This window comes from Rhincodon typus, chromosome 2, assembly GCF_021869965.1.
Source record: "Rhincodon typus isolate 14 chromosome 2, sRhiTyp1.1, whole genome shotgun sequence".
NCBI lineage: Eukaryota > Metazoa > Chordata > Chondrichthyes > Orectolobiformes > Rhincodontidae > Rhincodon > Rhincodon typus.
The window spans coordinates 100,350,556-100,373,448 of NC_063333.1; the positions used below are offsets into that span (position 1 = coordinate 100,350,556).

The following is a 22,893-nucleotide window of genomic DNA, read 5'->3' on the forward strand; positions in this document are numbered from 1 at the left end:
AAATGAGGAAAAACCTTTTCTCGAATTCTCGAATTCTATCAAAATAAATAAGCAAAAAGTTTGAGTTTTGATGTTTCTGTTTTCAGGTGTTATTGGACGTGGCCACTATTGCAGTGAGCGGGGCTTCTCTACAGCAGTGAGAACTCTGGTAACCAAACTGGTACCAATGACCCGCAAACTTTGGCAGATGACCAAAGTGAAAATGTTGCCCACTCCAGCCAAGTTTCATTACATCTTTAACCTGAGAGATCTCTCACGGATTTGGCAAGGAATGTTGAATAGCACCTCAGAGGTTGTCAATGATGAAAATGTAAGTATCATTTCAAAATTCATCTCCTATGAACTTGCTTTCATTTTGGGCGAGGAATACATCTCAGGACATTGTGCATGTCCAGGCTATGACTTTTTGACTATATTAGCAGAAAACCACACATGAACTAGAAAATGTGAAGCTGAAATGGGAACAGTTTTTTTTGATGGATCTGCTAATACTAAAAAGTATGTGCTGATTATAAACAATGACAGTCATTGCAAATCATTCAAGAAATCATTTGCAGTGGAATTTGGTTCCAGTGTTGAAATTTGAAAAACTAACACTACACTACATCACTACATTTGAGATACATAGATTTTAAAACAATCCCTTAACCTATGAAGTATGGGTTTGAAAAATGAATGTATCATTAGATAGTCTTCTGGAAATGATTTATGATTTACCATGAAATTTTTGAATTGAATTATAGTACTCTGATTTAAGTCATTGCTGTTCAGTCGGGATTTATGTGGTGATGTGGTGTGGAACTAATGCAGCAGCAGTAGTCTTGTATTGTAAACTGTAAACTTTGTACTATAAACCTCACCTGCTCCTCACATTGATTTAACAGACACCTCTCCTCTGTTAGGCATGTGTATCAATGGATCACTTCATGCCACTCTATACTTAAGTGAAGGAAGTGGAGTAGCTTGAACCAGAATGTGTAACTTGTAAACATGTTCTGCTATCTCACAAACACTAACAGATAGCACTTTGAATGCAAATTACACTTTCCCATCCTGAAATAATACAATGTAATCTGAAGTATACTGATCTTAGCAACAGAAACAAACCTCAATGATTATGCTTTTATTATTATGATTTTGGCAAAGGTGAATCCATAATTTAAATAAATAATCATTACAAGTGGAGATCATTAAAAATAAATTTCACTTTATTAATTTACATTTCTTTGCTCATAAATTATTTGCATTCTATTGTATATTTAGGTGACTCTAAAGCTGTGGAAACATGAATGCAAATGCGTTATAGCTGATCGATTTACGACCCAAGAGGATGTAGCCTGGTTTGACAAAACTTTAGCCAAAGTAGTTGAGAAAGAACTTCAGGAGAAAGCTCTGGCTGCAGTCAATGTCGGAGTCAATGCTTATTTCGTTGACTTCTTACGAGATGCACCTGAATCCACAGGTAATGAAGATATGAAACATGTAAAAGCTGGTTCATTGAGCCTCTGCCATACTGTTACATTGCTCACCACGAACCCCACTAAATCCCAACCTCAAATCACTGCACCAGCATACAAGTAACCAGCCACACAATCTCCTCAGAGAGGCAAAGACACAGAGGAAGCAAAGCAAAGGCCAGTTAAGAGAAAAGGCTCTTTCTAACTCATCATGCAATCAACCTAGAAGGGTATGGTGACTGGGAGAAACATACCTCCTAATACCCAGCTCACTAAACATACTTGCGTTGACTACGCTCAGAAACGCACACAGTTCCTTTTTGAATGTTTGCAGTGAATTTGCAAGTATTACACACATTAACAAATTGTTCCTTAAACAAACAATTTCCTTTGAAAATACTTCATGACGTCCAATCTGTGCCTACAGAACCTACATTTATATCCCGAGTCTTCCTGACCCTATCTGAAATAACTCAGCCACCTTGACCGAATTTAATCTTTTAAATATTTTAAGGAACATAATTAAATCTTCTTGGTGTTTAAGCTTTCGTACAGTAAAAAGATCCAGATATTTAAGTCAGTTAGGATAACTAACTCTAATGCTCATAAGCTAAGTGTCAATTTAGTCCTCTGAGCCTTTCAGAAAAAGGTATGCAGAACTGAAACCCACAGCCTCAGCCTTTAACCATAGCAGCCAATATCACCTAGAAGAAGAAAGGTACTTTTTATTTCAACTCGATTGTGTATATTTGCTTTCACAAATATGAACAGCATGATTAAAATGTACTGTGTAGTAACTGAAAAATGCATTTCACATGAAAAGAAAGGTTTGCATCTGTCACGTTATCTCCTGTCAAGAATTTGAGTATAAGGGGTCTGGGTATTGGAACAGATAATTTCTTATGTCTCCAGTCCTCAAAATAGACTCAGCATTTGGTTGACGGTGGTTTTGCAAAATTTTCTTTTGAAGAAAACTAGCTCTCCAAAAAAAGAATCCACGGGGTCAAGGAGATGAGGGGAAAGTGAAACTGGTCTTTTGGGAGGGCTCAGGCAACCTTAACTCATTAAGTTACCCCTGCAGTACTTTCTACTAGACCAGGGCAAGTCCAACAAGAGGAGTCAGTTCTGGACAAAGTTTGTGAAAACCAAGCTGGGCAATTGTGTGTGATATCAATGGGAGAACATTTTGGTCATAATTCTGTAAGATTTAGCATAGGTATGTGTAAGGACAAATATAGTGCAAGACAAGAAGTTTTAGATTTGAGAAAAGACCAATTTTGATAAACCGATGTGATTTGGCAAAATTAGACTAGAAAAGGGTAGTTAAAGGTAAATCAATTTCAGAACAATAGGAGGCATTCAAGTGGAGTAAGAAAATATTTCTACAGGGAATTGTAGGATTATTAAATCTAGACTTATTGCACATCAGCACAAGTGTTGACTATAATGTTAAAGAAGGAAGGCTTACACTGAAAACCTAAATATAGAAAATGCAGAGGTCAAACTAAAAAAGGAAATAAGGGAAGTAAGGAAAGGCTTTAAATAACAGTGGTAGGTAAAAAGCAACAGGATAGCAAAGGAAAGATACATGCCAAGTAGAGACCAAAAGGCATTGTTCTTTATGAATGTTTTGTGCCTGCACAAAAGAAAATTAAATGTAGACCTTGTCCAGGGGATCCCTGATTTATGAGTGTCTGACTTACGAATGATCGAACTTATGAACGCAGTCTTATGCAGGGTGTAATTTTAAAGTCCCTGCATACAAACATCCCTTGTACTTGTGAATGGCTACCTTATATTGTCCAGCATTGTTTTCCGACTTGCATACAAATCAACTTGCAAAAGGATGCAAGAACAGCACCTGTTTGCAACCCAGGGACTGTCTGTAGTTAATTAAAAGGAATGTGAAGTATTGGAAGTTGTAAATACAATGAGTGAGAAATATTAATGACGGTTTAGCCTCTTTCAATTGGATAAATCACCAGACCCAATTGATTAACCATCATTTCCCAATTTGATCCAGCTGGAGGCTTGGTACAGGAGGACTATTAATGTTTTCAACATTTTTAATCAACCAGTTCAGAGATGTTATGACAGACCTCTGGAGCAAGTGGGACTTGAACCCAGACCTCCTGGCCCGGAGTTAGGAACATTACCACTGCACCACAAGAGCTCGAAAACAAGTATTTTTAATTAACTCATTTGAACTTTTTTAACACTCATCTCCAGGGTAAGTAGGACATGAACCTGGACTTTCTTACACTGAGGAAGGGACACTACCATTGCACCACAAGAACCCTCTCTCAGTGTTGTGCCATTGTTTAAAAAGGGAGGAAAGATTAGACTCTGATTACAGGCCAGTCTGATTAACCTTGGTCGTATGCAAAATCTCAAGAAATGTTTGGACAGATAGTATAAATCATTATTTAGAAAGCCATGCATTAATATAAAGCTCAGCATGGACTGTTAAGGGAAGCTCAAGTCTCACTAACTTGATTAAATTTTTTTGAGACAATTACAAGGAAGGTTGATGGCATGTTTGTGGTACTTTAAGTAGTCTACACTGAGTTTGTCAAGCTTTTCAGGAGATCCCACATGGCAGGGTGGTCAAAAAAGTAAGAACGCAATGGAATCCAAGAGCAAGGACAAGTACGGTCCAAAATTGATTCAGTGACAAGAAGCAAGTAATAGTGGCTGATAGATGTTTTCGGAACTGGAAGACTGCTTCCAGGGATTCTGCAGGGTTTGGTATCAAGTCCCATGCTTTTCATGGTAAGTATTAATGTTGTAAACTTAAAGGCAGATATTAAGGTAATTGGTTGTGGTTGATAATGAGGTAGAAAGTTGTTGTCTGCAGAGGAGTATCAGTAGGTGGAAAGAAATGTTGTGAATGAAATTCAACATGGAGAAACGTGAGGAGAAATTTTAAGCAGGGGAACAAGATACGAGAAGATACACATTAAGTGGTGGGATACTAAAATGTGTAGACAAAAAGAGGGACTGTCCGCAGATTACTGAAGGATGCTGGACAGGTAGGTAGGGTGATGTATTTAGTCAGCACGATGGAGTCTTGCTCACCAGTTGGAGAACTGGCCTGGAATTCCTGTCAGTGCTGTGGGAAAGGCCTGACTGTCTTGTGTTCTCCAGAGACGCAAGTTGCCCCATTGGACCTTCATTGACATAAGACCCCAGCAGTGGAAGTCCTGCCTGGTGAAAGCTTCCAGCCAATCAGATGCCAGGATCAGTGGCAGCTGGTAGGTGTCAATTGGCTCATTAATGAATCTAATGGGGATCCAGCCCTTGATAGCCTGGAATCCCATGCCATCCCCTTCTACCTGCTGACTTATTTAGAAAACGTTTTACAGCTGCTGAGAGACTGGCATGACGCCTCTCCCACAATTCAATACACCCAGTTGCCATGTTTCCTGCTGCAACAGGCTTTATTGAAACCCGGGTGAGAAGCCGTTCTGGATATGTTTGTTTATTATCTAGGACATAGAGTAGGAGAACGTGGAGATTATAATAAAAATGTACAAAGCACTCGTTCATCCACAGTTGGAGTACTCTGTGCAGTTCTAATCACCCCATTACAGGAAGGATGTGATGGCATTGAAGAGAATGGAGAGGTGATTTAAGAGGACGTTGCCAGGCATCAAAAATTTTAGCTGTACTGAATTTTTGTACAAGCTATGTTTTTTTTAAAATTTGTATTATAAAGGAGACTCCGGGGAGATTTAATTGAGATGTGTAAATTTATGAGGGACCTAAGTAGATTGGATAGGAAGGATCTATTTCTTTTAGCAGAGAGAGGTCAGTAAACAGGGGCTATAGATTTCAAATAAATGGCAGAAGGAATTTAAGGGAGTTGATGTGAAATGTATTCACTCAGCAGGGCAATGGTTGTCTCGAACACACTGCCTGAAATGATGGTAAAGGCAGAAACCCTCTATTAAAATACCCTGTATTTTTAAAAAGTAGTTTGATATAAATTCAAATGCTGTAATTTACATAGCTATGTAAAGTGGGATTTGGCTGAATAGCTCCTTTTTGCTTTGGCACAGACATGATGGATTGAATGACATCCTGCTCTAAATTTTCTATGTTCATATATACCAGGCTTTCCAATTGCAGCCAATGCTTTAAGGCACCCTACATGATAAAGGTGTGTACTAATTAATTTAATTTATGCGACCTCGGGTCTCAGCAGAGGCTTTGGGGTCAGCAAATGTGCTGAGCAAAAGCATCTCTACACTGAGGTACAATTTTCCCTTCGATTTTAGAAGGCCAAGGTGCATTTTGAGCATGAAACCATTAGGATTCTGGGCTTTGGTAGCTTAATGCTGCTATCAGACCCTAATATGGAAAATGAAAGTCCGAAAGTTATTTAAGTTTATACAATCATAAAAGAAAACTTTTTGCTTTAGGAGATGAACCTGAGGACATTGATGTGGATATGCCAAAGATTTATGAGCCTATTGGAAGTTTTGATCACCTGAAGAATCGACTAAATATGTTTTTGCAGCAGTATAATGACAGCATCCGAGGAGCAGGATTGGATATGGTCTTTTTTAAGGATGCCATGACTCACTTAGTGAAGGTAAAATCATTAAGAGAAAGTGATTGAAATTTTTTGAAATGGCATTAGATAGCTACAGAAAGTTTAATTACTCTATTTGAGGTAGATGGTGTGCATCAAATTGAATTAAATTAATAAATGATGTGAAATTATACAGAATAGTTGAAATATAGGACACAAACGAATAAACTCGTGGAACATAGGAGTATAGGAGTAGGATTAGGCCATTCAGCCTGTTGAGAGTGCTCCACCATTGAATACAATCCTGCCTGATCAAACACTTCAAAATCTTTTTAGCCACACTATCCCCAGAACCCTTTATGCCATTGATAATTTATCAATCTCTCATAGAGTCACAGAGCCATACAGCACCGAAATAGAACCTTCAGTCCAACTTATCCTTGCCAACCAGGATTCCCAAATTAAACTAGTCCCATTTGTCTGCATTTGGCCCATATCCCTGTAAACCTTCCCTATTCATGTACCTGTACAAATGTTTTTTAAATGTTGTAACTGTACCTGCACCTACCACTTCCTCTGGAAGTTCATCCCATATACAAATCACTGTCTGTGTGAAAAAGTTACCCCTCAGGTTCCTTTTAAATCTTTCTTCTCTCACCTTAAAATTATGCCCTCTAATTTTGCACTCCCCTACCCTAGGGAAAAGAACTGTGCAGTTCACTTTACCTATATTTCCTCATGATTCTGTAAACTTCGATACAATCACCCATCAACCTCCTAAGCTCCAGGGAAAGAAATGCTAACCTATATAACCTCTCTTTATAACTCCAACTCTCTAGATTTGGAAACATTTTTGTAAGTCTTTTCTGCACCCTTTCCAATTTAATAATTTCCTTCCTATAGCAGAGCGACCAGAACTGTACACAGTGGCTAAAAGTGGCCTCACCAACATGCTGTACAGCCGCAACGTGACGTCCCATCTCCTATACTCAATGCTCTGACCAATGAAGGCAAGCACGTCAAACATCTTCTTCACCAGCCTGTCTATCTGTGATGCCACTTTCAAGGAACAATATACCTGAACCCCTAGGTCTCTCAGTTTGACAACGCTCCCTAGGGCCCTCCCATTAACTGTGTAAGTGCTGCCCTTGTTTGTCTTACCAAAAAGTAACGCTTTGCATTTATCTACATTCAGTGCATTGAGTATAGGAGTTGGGAGTTCACGTTGTGGGTGTAGAGGACATTGGTTCAGCCACTTTTGGAGTATTGCATGTAATTCTGGTCTCCCTCCTATAGGAAGAATGTCGTAAAACTAGAAAAGATTTACAAGGATGTTGCTAGGGTTGGAGGGTTTAAGCTATAGGGAGAGACTGAATAGGCTGGATCTATTTTCTCTGGAGTGTCGAAGGCTGAGGGGTGACCTAGTAGAGGTTTATAAAATCATGCGGGTCATCGATAGGATATATAGGCAAGGTCTTTTCCCTGGAGTGAGGAGTCCAAAATTAGAGGGGCATAGGTTTAATTTGAGAGAGGAAAGATATAAAAGGGACCTAAGGGGCAGCTTTTTCACACAGAGGTGCATGTATGGAATGAGATGCCAGAAGTGGTGGAGGCTGGTACAATTACAACATTTAAAAGGCATTTGGATCGGTATATGAATTAGAAGGGTTTACACGGATATGAGCCAAATGCTGGAAAATGGGACTAAATTAATTTAGTTTGTCTGATTGGCATGCATGAGTTGGACTGAAGGGTCTGTTTCCATTGCTGTATATCTCCATGACTCTATGACTGTAAACTCCATCTGCCATTCCTTGGCCCATTGGCCCAGCAGTTCAAGACAGGGTGTTCTCTTAGCCTTCTTCACTGACCACTCTACCACCAATTTTGGTGTCATCTGCAAACTTACTACCCATGCTTCCTATATTCTCATCCAAATCATTTATATAAATGACAAACAACAGTGGACGCAGGACCGCTCCTTACAGAACACCACTGGTTACAGGCCTCCAGTCTGAAAAACAACCTTCTACGACAACTCTCTGTCTCCTGGTATCAAGCTAATTTTATATCTAGTTGGCTAGCTTTCCCTGGATCCCATGTCGTCTAATTTTACGAAACAGTCTACCAGGTTCGACCAGGCAGAACCTTGTTGAAGCCCTCGCTAAAGTTCATGCAGACAATGTCTACTGATCTGCCCTCATCTATATTCTTGATAAGGTCTTAAAAAACCATTAATTAAGTTTGTGAGACACAACTTCCCACACGCAAAGCCATGCTCACTATCTCTGATCAGTTCTTGCCTCTCCAAATGCATGTAAATCCTGTCTCTTAGAATCTCGTCCAACAATTTATCCACCTCGTCTGACTCACTAGTCTATAGTTCTCTGAAGTTCTTTGTAGCCTTTCTAAAGTAAAGGCACAACCTTAGCCACCCTCCAGTCCTCTAGCACCTTGCCCGTGCCTGTAGATGATACAAATATCTCTGCAATTTCTTCCCTAGCTTCCCATGATGTTCTGGGATACACTTGATCCTGAAGACTTTTTGCCTTATAAGAGCTCCAGCACCTCTTCTTCTGTAATGTGGACTGTTTAAACACACATCTTTAAATATTCCCAAAGACTGAGCTTTCAGAGTCTCTGAGTAGAGAATTCGTAAAGATTCACAACCCTTTGGGGGAATGAAGCTCTTTTCATCTCAGACTTAAATAGCATTCCTCTTAATTTTAAATGTGCCCTGCCTCATTCTAGACTCCTTAGTCAGGGGAAACATCTTACATGCATCTGCCTTCTCTATCCCTTTATCTGTTTCATAGGCTTCAATGAGATCACCTTGCATTCTTCGAAACTCCAGAGAATATAGCCTCATTTTGGCCACCCTCTCTTCATATGACAGTTCCACCATCTGGGAACAGTCTGGTGAATCTTCATTGTATTCCCTCTACAGCAATTATATCTGTCCAGATATAAGGAAATAGATTGCTATACTATTGGAGACTAGGAGTTTCCCATTTGAAGTTAATGAATAGTCATGAGCAAGTTTCATGGAGCTATTTCTGCGATGGCAGAGGGCAAGTTATATTACACAATCAAAGGGTCCAGACCCGAAACGTCAGCTTTCCTGCTCCTCTGATGCTGCTTGGCCTGCAGTGTTCATCCAGCTCTACACCTTGTTATCTCACACACTTTATACCTTTTTTTGTGAAGTGAGATTTTAGGCATGTTACTCAGGCAGACATGGTCATTCTTTAGTGCCCCGCCCCCAGTGCCACAAGCTGTCTCCCTCTCCTTCTCCACTATGAAGTAAGTTAAATTGCATAGATTGTGTGCCTGTAATTCAGTGTTAATGACCTGTAATTCAGTGTTAATGACCTTGCGCATAAAAAAAAGGAAAACGCCTCAGCAGGTGCTTGACTCCATTTCAGTACTGAAAACCTTTTATAGATACAGAACATGCTTAACTATCCCTCACTTCCAAAACACATACTTTAAGCTCTCAAGTCAGGGTAGAAATGGGCTGAGACAAGTGTGATGATGATGGCATTCATTGGTTTAAATAAAAAAGCGAGGTAGTTCAATGTATGAGTTAGTTTGATTTGATGAAAATATATTACTGTGATGTTTCTACTTTCCCATTTTGATTCGGTAGTAGCATTTTTTCTCTGATTTAGTAGGTTGTCGAGTCAAACTTCACTCCAGATACCCAAGAGTGTGTAGTCTAGCTAACACATGAACACAGTACTATAATAGAGAGTTGTAATGTTCAAGATAGCATCTTTCAACTAAGATGTTAATCCGAAGCTCTGTCTCAGCTATAGTGCAAAATAACTCATAGTACTATTAAACTAATGGTAGATAAGTGCTTCTAGCACTTTTCTCTCACTCAGCATATCTAAATCAGGCTATCATTAATGATTGTCTCAATCTTTTGCAGATCTTATTGTGCACTAATTACATACTATTTTTTCCGTGCCTTATCTTTGAAACACTTTAGAAAATCATGATGTCATCAAGACTATATGTAAGTGAAAGTGGTGCCAATCATTGGAACACCAGGAATTGTCCATGCAGATCTCTGCAATTAGTTCGCTTTATCTTTGCTCCTGTGCATAGGATCATACAATTTTACTACACGGAAGGATGCATTTCAGCCTTCTGAAATGTCAATTCTGCTTTGTCTCCACAGATGCTGTCAGACCTGATGTGATTTTCCAGCAATTTCTGTTTTCATTTCTGATTTCCAGCATCTGTAGTTCTTTGTTTTTTTTTCCCTTTCAGCCTAATGTGCTTGTGCGATTTATCCAATTTAGACCTACACCCCTGACTCATATTTATAACCCTGAAAACTGGACCTCTTCAAGTACATGCCTTTCAAAAGTTCCTTTGGGATATGCTTCCACCGCACTTTCAAGTAGTGTGTTCCTTATCTTAGCATCCCTCTTAGGCAGAGAGTAGAGCACACAAAATTTGTATTTTTCTGTCCCGGAGAAAAGCATTCTTGCTGAACTCGTACATAAACAACTTATTTAAATTATTTGTTTTATCACTAGATTTCACGCATTATCCGCACACCTCGTGGGAATGCATTGCTTGTTGGGGTAGGTGGGTCAGGCAAGCAAAGTTTGACCAAACTGGCATCCTTTATTGCCGGATACAAGACATTCCAAATCACACTAACAAGGTAAGGTACAAGAATTTCTCATTGCCCTTTCAACATTTATTTGAATACTTACTCCTTCAAGAGACTCAATCCGCTCATAAGACAATAATAATGAATGAGGATGAAATATTCGAGAATCATTTAGAAAGTAATATTCAACAGCTTTGAAACTTCTTATTTTGTTATCTTAAAACTTCAAAATGAATGCAGTGTAGTTTTGAATAGAGCAATATTCAATGTTGGTTTGCTCGTGATAATTAATGGTGAATTTTAACGCTTTTCATCTAATGATGCTATAACTAAATAAAACATAAGGTTAAGTGGCAATATTGTCAAATTTGTGTTCAAATTTCAAATTTTCATATGTACATAATTTTAACACATCACTCTGTACTGAACATATACTGAAATTAATACTTTAACCATTAAAAAGGGGAGGATACAATGATGTTAATAATCCTCATGAACGTTATTTTGCTGATTGAGTGTTTTAGCTTAATACTTAGATGTTTCATAATTTACTATTTCTTTAAAAGAAGTTAGTTGTTTCTACAATCTTACTTCAGATCATACAATAGCTGTAACCTGATGGAAGATTTGAAGGTTTTATACAAGACTGCAGGTCATCAAGGCAAAGGAACGACTTTTACATTTACAGATAATGAGATAAAAGATGAATCTTTTCTTGAATACATGAACAATGTTTTATCATCTGGAGAGGTAAATTAATTTAACATTTGGACATAAGTGAATACATACGGTGTGTATAGTACTTAATATAATACAATATGATTTAGCTTCCATAATATTATTGCTAAATATTTAGTCTGCATGTAATTCACTCGTGTTGTTTTGAAAAATTTAAAATTTCAAGACTGATGCACAATTTAAAATAATATATTTAATGTTGTACAAAGTGTGCCTAGTGATCAAATGTGCATCTGTAACAAAAGTAAATGGGAATCTGCTGGTGTTTTGTACAGATAATATGTTTGTAGCTTTATTAAACTGAGGCTGCTAGTCCTGACAAGCTGGTTTTCCCTTCCTGTAAACTTGCTTACTGTACCTCTTTACACAAAGTCAGCTGATTTCCATGTTTTAGTGGCATTTTCAGCCCTTAGGTTTTGATGTGTAAGATGAACCATGTAAGATTTGGACGAGTCCTCTAATCAGTAATAGTTCATGCACACCTAAAATTCTAATATTTGAGTCACACCCGTGAAGCATCTAATCCAAGTGGTTACTCAACAAAAAAATCTACTTATTTACTCCAATGGAGAAGCTCCTGGATTAAGTAATTTCACCTGCATCAGGGTGGTTAGTGTGAACCTTGCACGTAATGGGACATACTAGGCGTATTGTTTGCAGAGTAGATCTTAGATTTTGATTCCAATTATAGAACAAAATGGATATCATGCATTGTACCATTACAATTTCTTCAATACCAATACGAGTGGCAAATATTTTAGAGGGCAGCATTGCTCCATTGTTAGCATTGCTGCCTAACAGCGCCAGGGGACCCGGGTTCGATTCCACCCTCAGGTGACTGTCTGTGTGGAGTTTGCACACGTTCCCTATGTATGGCAAAACAATTTTGAAGTGCCATATGATGAACTCCTGGTTCTATTTCTTATTTTGTAATTTAATATTTGCTGTTATTGTGGAATCATCAACTTAATATTTATTACTTTGATCCTAGGTCTCTAACCTATTTGCTCGAGATGAGTTGGATGAGATGACTAGTGACTTAGTACCTGAAATGAAGAAGGAATATCCTCGCAGGCCACCAACTGGTGAAAACCTCTATGACTTTTTTATGAGTAGAGTTCATCAGAATCTTCACGTAGTACTTTGCTTTTCACCGGTGGGAGAGAAGTTCCGAAATCGAGCGCTGAAGTTTCCAGCCCTTATTTCGGGCTGCACCATGGACTGGTTCAGCCGTTGGCCAAAAGATGCTCTTGTTGCTGGTGAGTCTGGCTATAATAGAGAAAGTCAAAAAAGTTACTCTTTATCCAAAATTCTATTTGGTTAAAGTTTACAAAAGTTATTCCAAGTATCTATTTAGTCAGTATTGTAGAACAGGAAAGGAAATGTTCTGACGGGGAACCTTTGATCTGAGCACTGAAGATGGTTCACTTAGCTTAAAACAGACTTCAAATATGCCAATGTGTGACATAAACTAAGGGAAGCATGAATTTGAATTCCACAAATTTTGACTGCCACATCTCCCAAGTTTATCATTCTGTAATGTCTACATTATTCCAGTAGTTTACTTTTATTTACTTACAGACTCTTTGTAATCATTAACATCATTTATTATCATTGTCACCATTATCACTGTGATCTCCATCTTGCATCCCACCACCCACCCACACACATCTAAATCTCATGATTGAGATGTTCTGGAACTCCGACAGAACCCTATCTAATTCATTTGTTCATCACCAGGGTAATAGGGATGTACCATGTCTAGAATTGTTTTACGCTTCTGCACACCATCTGATACATTATAGGTATGGCTGTCCCAAAACCATGTCATAATCAAATTTGGTCCCACTTCTTGGCTCCAGTTAGATCATGCCTTCCTCATCCTCCTGGATATCTCTTCAGGTGTTCTGCCTACATAAAATCTCAGTTTATCTGTTTTACTGATGCCATGGTTTCTGACTTTCCTGTCCCTTTTTGCCCTGACTGCAAAGTTGACAGAATTTTCACCCTGCATCAAAAGTCGCATCACATCTGCTGCTCTTTGCTTTGGTTCTTCTCTAGCTGTTTACCTTCTCATGTCTTGAGGGGTTCTGTTTGGTCTGAGGTTGTGTTATAAAACTGAAACATCCATTTTCAAGCTCGTCCCCACTAACAGTTCTGTTGGCACATACCTACTACTCATTGGTGTTGCTCTGTAACTGAGTAATGGTAATTCTCACTTTCAATTCTTACAAATCAGTGACTTCACAGTCTTGACTGCTCTGTGCATCTCTCCATTTGACTGAGGATAGAATGGAGAACTTATCACTTGATGATGTCTGCCTCCAAAGTGGACTTCCTGAAATCCTCATTCACTAAAAGAGGTCCATTGTTTGATAGTAATTCTTCCAGGAAACCAGATCTCACAAAGATCCTTTTCACTGCTGTGATCACTGTGGTTGATTGAATTCTTGCTGCTTCAGTCCGTCTTGCATAATAGTTGACTAGAACTAAATACATCTTCCCTCTAAAATCAAAGAGCTGTTCTTAGCTTTTCCCATGACTTTTCTGGAAATCTTGTTGAAATAGTTGGCTCTAGAAATACTTGGTTCAGTATGGCAGAGGTTGGCATGAAAAAATGTTTTCCCATATGTTATTTGAAGTGCCTGCACAGATTGATGCACTTTGTGATACATAGATGTGCCCCACAGAATTTGTGTAGAAATTCCAGGGGTGGCACAGTGGCTCAGTGGTTAGCACTGCTGTCTCACAGTGCTAGGGACCTGAGTTCGATTCACTCTCGGGCGATTGTTTTATGGAGATGGCACATTCTCCCCGTGTCTGCATGGGGTTTCCTCCAGGTGCTGTGGTTTCCTTCCACAGTCCAGAGATGTGCAGGTTAGATGGATTGGCCATGCTGAATTGCTCATAGTGCCCAGGGATATGTAGATTAGTTGGATTAGCCGGAAGAAATGCAGGGTTATGGGAATAGGGTAGGTGGTTTGAGTCTGGGTGGTATGCTGTTCAGAGGGTTGGTGCAGACTCAATGGGCTGAATGGCCTGCTTCAAAACTGTAACGATTCTGTGATTCTCTTCACATGAACTGTGGTACAGCCATTCTGTGGTCCTGCTCCAATAAATCTTCTGTTGTTGTCAAATGTTGTTTCTGCTCATTAGAATCAGCACATGGTCTTCTGGACTATATTTTGACCACTGTTGCAGACAGAGTTGTTTGACCTTTCTGCACACGTTGCTAGATTTTCAGCAGCAAAAATTTGTCTGAGTTTGAACGAAGTTGTTGGTAAATTGTTGATCGAACCGTAGAATAAGACTGTACTACTTCTACAAGAATAAGATCTACATTTTCTGCTTCATTCGCTGCTGCTCTTCAGAGAATATCCATCATTGCATGTACAGTGCCCGGAATGTAAACAATACCATAGTTGTATCTCATCGGCCTAAGACTGAATTTTTCTATGTGTTGAGGCACTTTTTAGATTTCTCTTGAACCCCATAATGTTACCAAAGACATGTGGTTCATCTCAACCTGGGATTTCATTCCTGTAAGGTGGTCGGTGACCCTTGCCTATCCCATTTTGTAGCTCTGTAATTGAAACCTCTGGGGTCCTGTCCTGGCTTCAGAGTCTTCCCTTTCCAGCTGTGTCCTTTGAGCCCTGTTTTAACTTCAGGTCTTGGCTCTGGTGGATTTTTTTTTACCATGGCTGCTATCATGCTTTGTCTTGTGCTTTAAGCCAATACGGCTACCTGTGCATTGAAATACTGATCAGAAGAATCTGGGAGTGTGAATGTCTGCTCGTACACTGTCCCTGAGGCTGCTTCCTCCATGTCTTTGAGTAAGGCTCTTTTATTCCTTTTGTACCCTGACAACCCTTTATTTATATCTGTACATAGCAAGTTATCAAACACAGCTCTCTTGTCTAAGATCTTTCTTGTCACGTGCTCATTGTGGACTGGTGACATCTCTCTCACTGATGTTGCAGTTATGTTATCAGTTATATCATCATAGTTTACATGAATCCCATTATACCACATCATGCATGCATACATAAATAGAAATATAACTTTCAGAACAGCCGGAGAGAACAGAAATATGGCTGCTTAATTGCACTAAAGCCGAAAATACTGGAAAAATACTCAGTAGTTTAGGCACCATCTGTACAGGAAGAGCAGAGATTTCACCCTGTTCAGAACTGGAAAAACTTAGGGATGTAGTAGGTTTGAGCAAAGAATTAGATAAGATCAAAAGGAAGGTTTGTGATAGCATGGATGTCAGGACAGTTGAATGACAGAAGGGGTCTTCCTTCAGGGCCAAGGGACCAGCAATGTGGCAGGGAAAGCAACAAAGAAGTAAAGCTAAAGAAAAACCTAAAAAACTGCGGATGCTGTAAATCAGGAACAAAAACAAAGTTGCTGGAAAAGCTCAGCGGTTCTGGCAGCATCTGTGAAGGGAAAAACAGATTTAATGTTTCGGATCCAGTGACCCTTCCTCAGAACTGTGTGTGTGAAAGAAATAAAGCTGTTTTGCACCAAGGAAATCTAGCAAAATTGACATCGATTGGAATCGAGGGAAAACATTCCACTGATTAAAGTCATATGCAACACAAGGGAAGACAGTTGTGGTTTTTGAAGGTCAATTATCTCTTTGCAGTATGAAGTTGACAAAACTTAACAAGTGCATTGTTTTATTTCTACCTTCTGACTTACCCAAGGACAAGTCAATTTGTGTTCTAATAAATTGGAGCTTTTTATTGCTTTTCACAGTGTCTGACCATTTCTTATCTTCATTTGGAGTTGACTGCACCACTGAGATCAAAAGAGAAGTGGTTGAGTGCATGGGATCCTTCCAAGATGGTGTGGCTGAGAAATGTGTGGACTATTTCCAAAGATATCGCCGATCTACCCATGTGACGCCAAAATCTTATCTCTCATTCATTCAAGGATATAAAGCAATCTACAAAGAGAAACATTCTGAGGTCCAAACCTTAGCTAATAGGTAGGAATTCAACATCAAACTCTTCTTATCGAAATAAAATTCATACCATAAAATATTGCTGTTTGAACTGACTTTCACACCTGAACTTCCCTTCAGTGTATTATTTGTAAATAGTTTGCCAGGAAGTGGATGGAAAAAGAAGGCGCCAGGCAGGAAGGAGCAAGGAATGCTATTCACAACATCTACGAAGATGTAACATGGGCTGGTTTATGTATTTTTTCTTGGCTTTGCTTTGTAGAGTAGTGTGAATGTTGTGCCTAGCATTTGGATTGTGGGGCAAAGTATCATAGAATGGGTACAGCACAGAAGCAATCCATTTAGCACACTTTATTCCTGCTGACTTATTGTGAGACCAACTCAATGTGTTCTGCAACCTCACCCTTGTCTCCAAATCTTGCAAATTCTTACTCTTCACATGTTTATCTAATTCCCCTTTGAATGCTACAGTTATATCTGCCTCTGCTCTCAGTCAGGGCATTCCCAATTTTGACAATTCCCCATGATACAAAAATTTTACCATTGATCCTTTGGTTAATCATTTTAATTCAGTGTCTTCTGGTTCTTGACAGCTTCATTAATGAGAACAGTGGGCTAGATTTTTGTCAAGCACATGGATACTGTGAGTCAGGAATTTTCCTGACACCACAATCAAGTCTTGGAGGAGCCTGCCTGCCCTAACGATGGCTGGGAGGCAGGCATGAGGCTGCGAGCCAACAAGGTGCAGAGCTGGATGATCACAGCAGGCCAAGCAGCATCATAGGAGCAAAAAGGCTGATGTTTCGGGCCTAGATTTTCTGATGAAGGGTCTAGGCCCGAAACGTCAGCCTTTTTGCTCCTATGATGCTGCTTGGCCTGCTGTGATCATCCAGCTCTGCACCTTGTTGTCTTGGATTCTCCAGCATCTGCAGTTCCTACTATCTCTAGGCATGAGGCTGCAACAGTTTCTGCTTTCCAATCCTCTTTTAGATTTGTGGCCTCTCCTCTCCCCTTTCTTCCTAAAAAAATGTAGAGCCTCACATTTCCCTGCGTTAAATTTCATCTGGCACCTGTTTACCCATTCTACTAACCTGTTTGTATCGTCTTGAACTATATAATTATCCTCCTCATATTTCATAATATTTCCATGTTTCATATTGTTTATAAATATTGGGATTGTGATCTGCTCACTGAAATCAAGGAAAAAAGTATGTTTAATAGTATTAGTACTAACCCCCTTAGGAACGCCGTTGTATGCCTTCCTCCAGTTGCAAAAAAAATGCCCTATTCTCTGATTCCTGTTATTTAGCCATCTTCATATTCGTGTCCTTTTTATTGCATGGACTTACAATTTTGTTGACGAGTCCATTATGTGACACTTCCTCAAATACGTTTTGGAATTCCATACATGGCACACCTGCTAGAGTTTGTTATTCGGGACCTGGGGATAGTGAGACAAGAGACACATTTACCTCATCAGCATCATTCAATGTGGCATCACGTCAAGCAACCTCCTGTACATTTGTCATCTGAAATGGTACGCAATCGTGGACTTAGATTTATCCCAGAGTATAGCTGACATAAAATATGGACTTCCTTTTCTGGGTGCATGACAAATATCATACTGTAAAGACTGAAACCTCACAGGGGAATTGTTCAAATAATAAACCACTGACCACCTCCAGAAAAAACTTCCAAAAACTGTAACAATTGCTCAACACACCACAGACAAGCAGCCCATTAAAAGACTGTGGCCCTCACACAAGCTAATCATAGAAAGGGAGATTCATGTGTACTTGGAAAGAAATTTGAAGCTTCATAGCACTGAAGATTTTGAAGTTACAAGTGGTAAGCTGATGAGACATGCAGAGAATGCAGATATAATGTTCAGAAAATAATAGTGGCAAAACATATCGTCATCAAATGGATTAGGATGGAGGCCCACCCACCATCCATCTATTGTACATGACATATGGTTGTTATACAACAGATCGATCTCGATGCACTTTTTCCCAAGATGCCATCAAGTTACTCAAGAGCAGAAACTCGAGGATTCAGAGCACCAGAAGTCTTAATGCAGTCTCCAAATCAGATATCAGCAATTAATATGTGTTCCGGAGGAGATATCTTTTCTTGTTCATTGCTTGATATCTATTTTTTGAAACCAGTGATTTAGCTACATTTTGCACAGGTCATGACTGTTAGTGGATTGAAGGAAACCATTCTGGCTGCTAAATCATTTGGTAAAATTGTTTCAAGTAACCAGGAATGTCCAAAATCGTATTTGAAAATTACAAAAAACTCAGAGGAATACGTTGCTCATATGAAACCAAACCTAAAGAATAATCCAAGGCAGGGTTAGGTATTACTGGCAATGTCCCAGGTCTGGATACAAGGAATGATGAAAAGAAGGAAAAGGCAGATTACTTGGTATACAGACAGTACTTTCGCAGCTAGCTAAGAAAGTTCAAGCAGAATATTCAGCAGGACTCTGATTTCAAGCAAGCGGCCAGATGACTAATACGATGACCTGAAATCAAGTTCCTGACTGAGCGCATGACTTTCCTGGTGTGCTCTTGCTTTTTTAAATCCAGAAAGGGCTTTGAAGTTCCCATTATTTGAAGGTGCGTAACTTCATTGTGATAATAAATCACGTGTGCTTATAGTGTGGGATGAACACAATAGTAACAAGTGCCCATTTTAGCACATTCTGTTGACTTTTTTGTATCAAAGCACATTAAATCAACCAGCTTCCTCTTAATCCAGCCTTGAAATTTCTTTTCTTCCCCACACATGCTTGACCATTGTCATTCTGTAACCTTCTTTTCTCAAACCTGTTGCTCTTCTTTGAGTGATTAATGGCCAAACTGCCTTTTAAATAAACGTGTGCATCATTGCATTATCTAGTATTAGATTTTTTTTGTGTTTTTTTTCTATTTATGCCTTTTCATACTAGTCTTTTCAGACAAAATGTGGCAGTCTTGTCTAGACTCAATTGTCAAGATATTTGTCAAACACATTCCTGAGGAGAGAGATAGTAGGAACTGCAGATGCTGGAGAATCCGAGACAACAAGGTGCAGGGCTGGATGAACACAGCAGGCCATTGCTTGGCCTGCTGTGTTCATCCAGCCCTGCACATTCCTGAGGAGTTTAGTTATTGTTTGCAGTAACATTTATTGAAAGCAGCAGTAACATAGTCTGTCACATAGTGAAATGCAGAATGAATTGAACAGTTCCTTGGCTGGAGAGTCTGGAAAAATGGACATGGTATCAGAGCATAACAGCAGTCATTCAGGATTGAGATGAGGGAAGAATTTCTTCTGTCAGAGAGTGGTGAATATTTGGAATGCTCTATCTCAGTACATAATTAATTCAAACAGAGTATTGAACCAAAATGTTTTGCCAAACCATCTGTAAAATAGAAATTTATTTTTTCTATAGAATGAATACTGGCCTCGAAAAACTGAAGGAGGCCTCAGAATCAGTGGCTGCACTAAATAAAGAACTTGAGTTGAAGGAGAGAGAACTACAAGTAGCCAATGCAAAGGCTGACATGGTATGTACTTGTGATAGATAATATTCCTAGAATTTGTCTGATTTTTTGGCTATGCTTCATTGGCCCTGTATTTAAAATCTTATGACATCATATGTCTCCAGGGCAAAATAATCATGATTGTTGTAGGTTGTGGTGTAATATTCAACCTGGCATACATGATGGCAAATAAAATACCATATTTCTGGCACCAACATGCATGTTTAGACCTATACTTGGCATGTAAGTTGACTGCATACTTTTACTGCGAATAAAAGACTTTAGCCCAGCTGCATTATTATCAGTTTGAAACACATAATTTTTTAAAAAAATATTTGTATGATAGCATGAGTTCATGAGGACTATGAGGAAACATCACTGAGCATTGAATTTACATGAAAATAGATCATTTATAACTTAAATGAAATCATTAATTGAAACCACATTGACAATTTACAGTAAAATATAGATAACAAAGTGTGGAACAGGAGGAACACAGTAGGCCAGGCAGCATCAGACGAGCAGGAAAGTTGACGTTTCAGATCAGGACCCTTCTTCAAAAATGTTGGAGGTGGACAGGAACTCAGAAATAAATAGAGAGAGGAGGGGTGGGGCTGGGGAAGGTAGGTGGGATGGTGATAGGTGAGTGCAGGTAGGGAGTGGTGGGGATTGGTCAGTGAGGTGGGAGGGGCGAATAGGTGGGAGAGATGATGGACAGGTCAAGGAGGCTGGGATGAGAGGGAGGATTGGACATGGGATGAAGCCGGTCAATTCCATGTTTAGGCCATCGGGCTGTAGGCTCCTGAGGCGGAATATGAGGTTCAGCTCCTCCAGTTTGTGGGTGGTGTCATTGTGACCCTGGAGGAGGCCCAGGATGGACATGTCACCCAGGGAGTGGGAGGTGGAGTTAATATGGTTCGCGACCGGAAGGTGTTGTCATTTGTCATGTACAGAGTCTCCGCTTGGTCTCACCGATGTAGAGGAGGCCACATCGGGAGCAGCGGATAAATCGACCAAGTTGGCACATGTACAAGTGAACCCCTGTCATATATGAAAGGTTTGCTTTGGCCTTGAATGGAGGTGAGGGGGGAGGTGTAGGGGCAGGTGTAGCACTTCCTGCAGTTGCAGGGAAAGGTGCCAGGGGTGGTGCGACTAGTGGGGAGCCCTGCAACTGCAGGAAGTGCTGCACCTTCCCCTACACCTCCCCCCTTTGTAGAGTATCTGCGCTCTGTATGCGACAAACGATAACACCTTCCGGTCGCGAACCATTTTAATGCCCCCTCCCACTCCCTGGGTGTATAAGTTCTGACCTGATTTGCCTTACCAAAATGCAACGCCTCACATTTATCTAAATTAAACTCCATTTGCCACTCCTTGACCCATCAGCCCGTCTGATAAATGTCCCATTTTACTCTGAGATAACCATCTTCGCTGTCCAGTGCACCACCAATTTTAGTGTCATCTGCAAACTAACCAACCATTTCTGCTATATTCATATCCAAATCATTTATATAAATGACAAAAAGCGGTGGACCCAGCACTGATCCTTGTGGCACACCGCTGGCCATAGGCCTCGAGTCCGAAAAGCAACCCTCCACCAACACCCTCTGTCTCCTACCTTCAAATCAATTTTGTATCCAAGTGGCTAGCTCTACCTGGATTCCATGTGATCTAACCTTGCTCACCAGTCTACTATGCAGAACTTTGTTGAATGCCTTACTGAAGTTCACTGCTCTGCTTTGTGTCGCCTTGTTCCTGATGTTTTGACCAGAGGGTCTGTTGTAGGAAGAGATCTTAAAGAGGAATCTTAGTCCGGTGTTCAGCAGTACAAATCGATCTTTATTCAGAGCTCCTTACCAAACAGCCTGAAAGAGGTCTCTGGAGATAGACTTCAAGACACTCCATTTTTCCCTGTTAGGAGCAGGATATTTTTACATTCTGCATTAAAATGATTGCATGCAACATTGACATCAGTGCTTGCCTCCTTCCCTCTGACGTTTATGCCCCTCCCCAGACTGCTGCATCATACTGAGTGGGTGTTGTTTGCTAGGTACCTTGTGAAACTGTGGGATTGTTCATTTTCCCAAGGTCATTATAGTGAAGTAATGTTTTGCAAATGCCCCCTTTACAATGCTATCTGCTTTCTCCTTTCACAAGGTTATCTGTTTATGCCCTTTGTTATACGTGGTGTTTGTACCATTCGTTGTTCAATCCCCCCTGCTGATGGGATGGGGCTTATCGCTACTATTTACAGTGATTTATCTAAATTCATTTATATTACTTTGTTAGTTGTATTTATAGTTTCGGTATACCTACATATATAATATGTAGCAGCAATTATGTAAAAAAGCCTTTGATTATGACAAGTTTTCTCTTGCCCACTCAGATTTTTATTAGGCACCTCATTATCTTATCTGGTTGTCATGAATACAAAGGTTACTTTTCTGACTGTGGAATCTGCTGTGTCAAATAACAATTCTCTTCAGCCATGGGCAACGTCAACAGGACCTTTTCCTTTTCTCTATTTACGTCTTATAATTTTGAACTGCTCTGTCACGTTTTCTTTCAACCATCTGTGTAGCATTTTAGCAGATCTATTTTTAAATCTCTCCAGTGGCATCTTTAAGGAGGAATGTAAATTCAACTGTGCAAAAAATGGGAATAGGAAATCTGTTCATCGGGTATACAATGTTGTCACATGAACAATTGGAAACTGTCCCCTGGCTGCATTCATATAGTTTGTATTTAACTCTGAGTACAGTAAAGCCCTGCCATTCGTGGGATTTTGATCCTTGAAAACCTCAAACTGTAATTTTAGCAAATGGCTAACAGATCAGCCTGCTCATGTGCAGTTCAAGATTCATGCATGGTGCACAGTTTCTACTCAGTAAATGTGTTTACTTTTAGTTTTGCTTTTTTAAAACCATGGGTATGTGAAAATTAGACTCGAAATGTGCAAAATGATGTGTGGTAAATTTTGCACAGGTAAGTGCATTCATGATAGGTGGACACACAAATGGCAGGGCTTG

At 39.7% G+C, this 22,893-nt stretch overlaps 1 protein-coding gene across 1 annotated transcript in view; it reads left to right on the forward strand.

The window, feature by feature from the left end:
* The window catches only part of dnah5 (dynein, axonemal, heavy chain 5), a 343,343-nt gene that overhangs the window by 235,999 nt on the left and 84,451 nt on the right, over positions 1-22,893 (forward strand). The window contains exons 55-63 of the mRNA XM_048608626.1: positions 87-310; positions 1,264-1,462; positions 5,882-6,054; positions 10,545-10,675; positions 11,221-11,374; positions 12,354-12,621; positions 16,124-16,355; positions 19,774-19,888; positions 19,990-20,107. Of these exons, the coding sequence (XP_048464583.1) occupies positions 87-310; positions 1,264-1,462; positions 5,882-6,054; positions 10,545-10,675; positions 11,221-11,374; positions 12,354-12,621; positions 16,124-16,355; positions 19,774-19,888; positions 19,990-20,107 (1,614 nt within the window). The remainder of the gene's footprint in view (positions 1-86; positions 311-1,263; positions 1,463-5,881; positions 6,055-10,544; positions 10,676-11,220; positions 11,375-12,353; positions 12,622-16,123; positions 16,356-19,773; positions 19,889-19,989; positions 20,108-22,893) is intronic.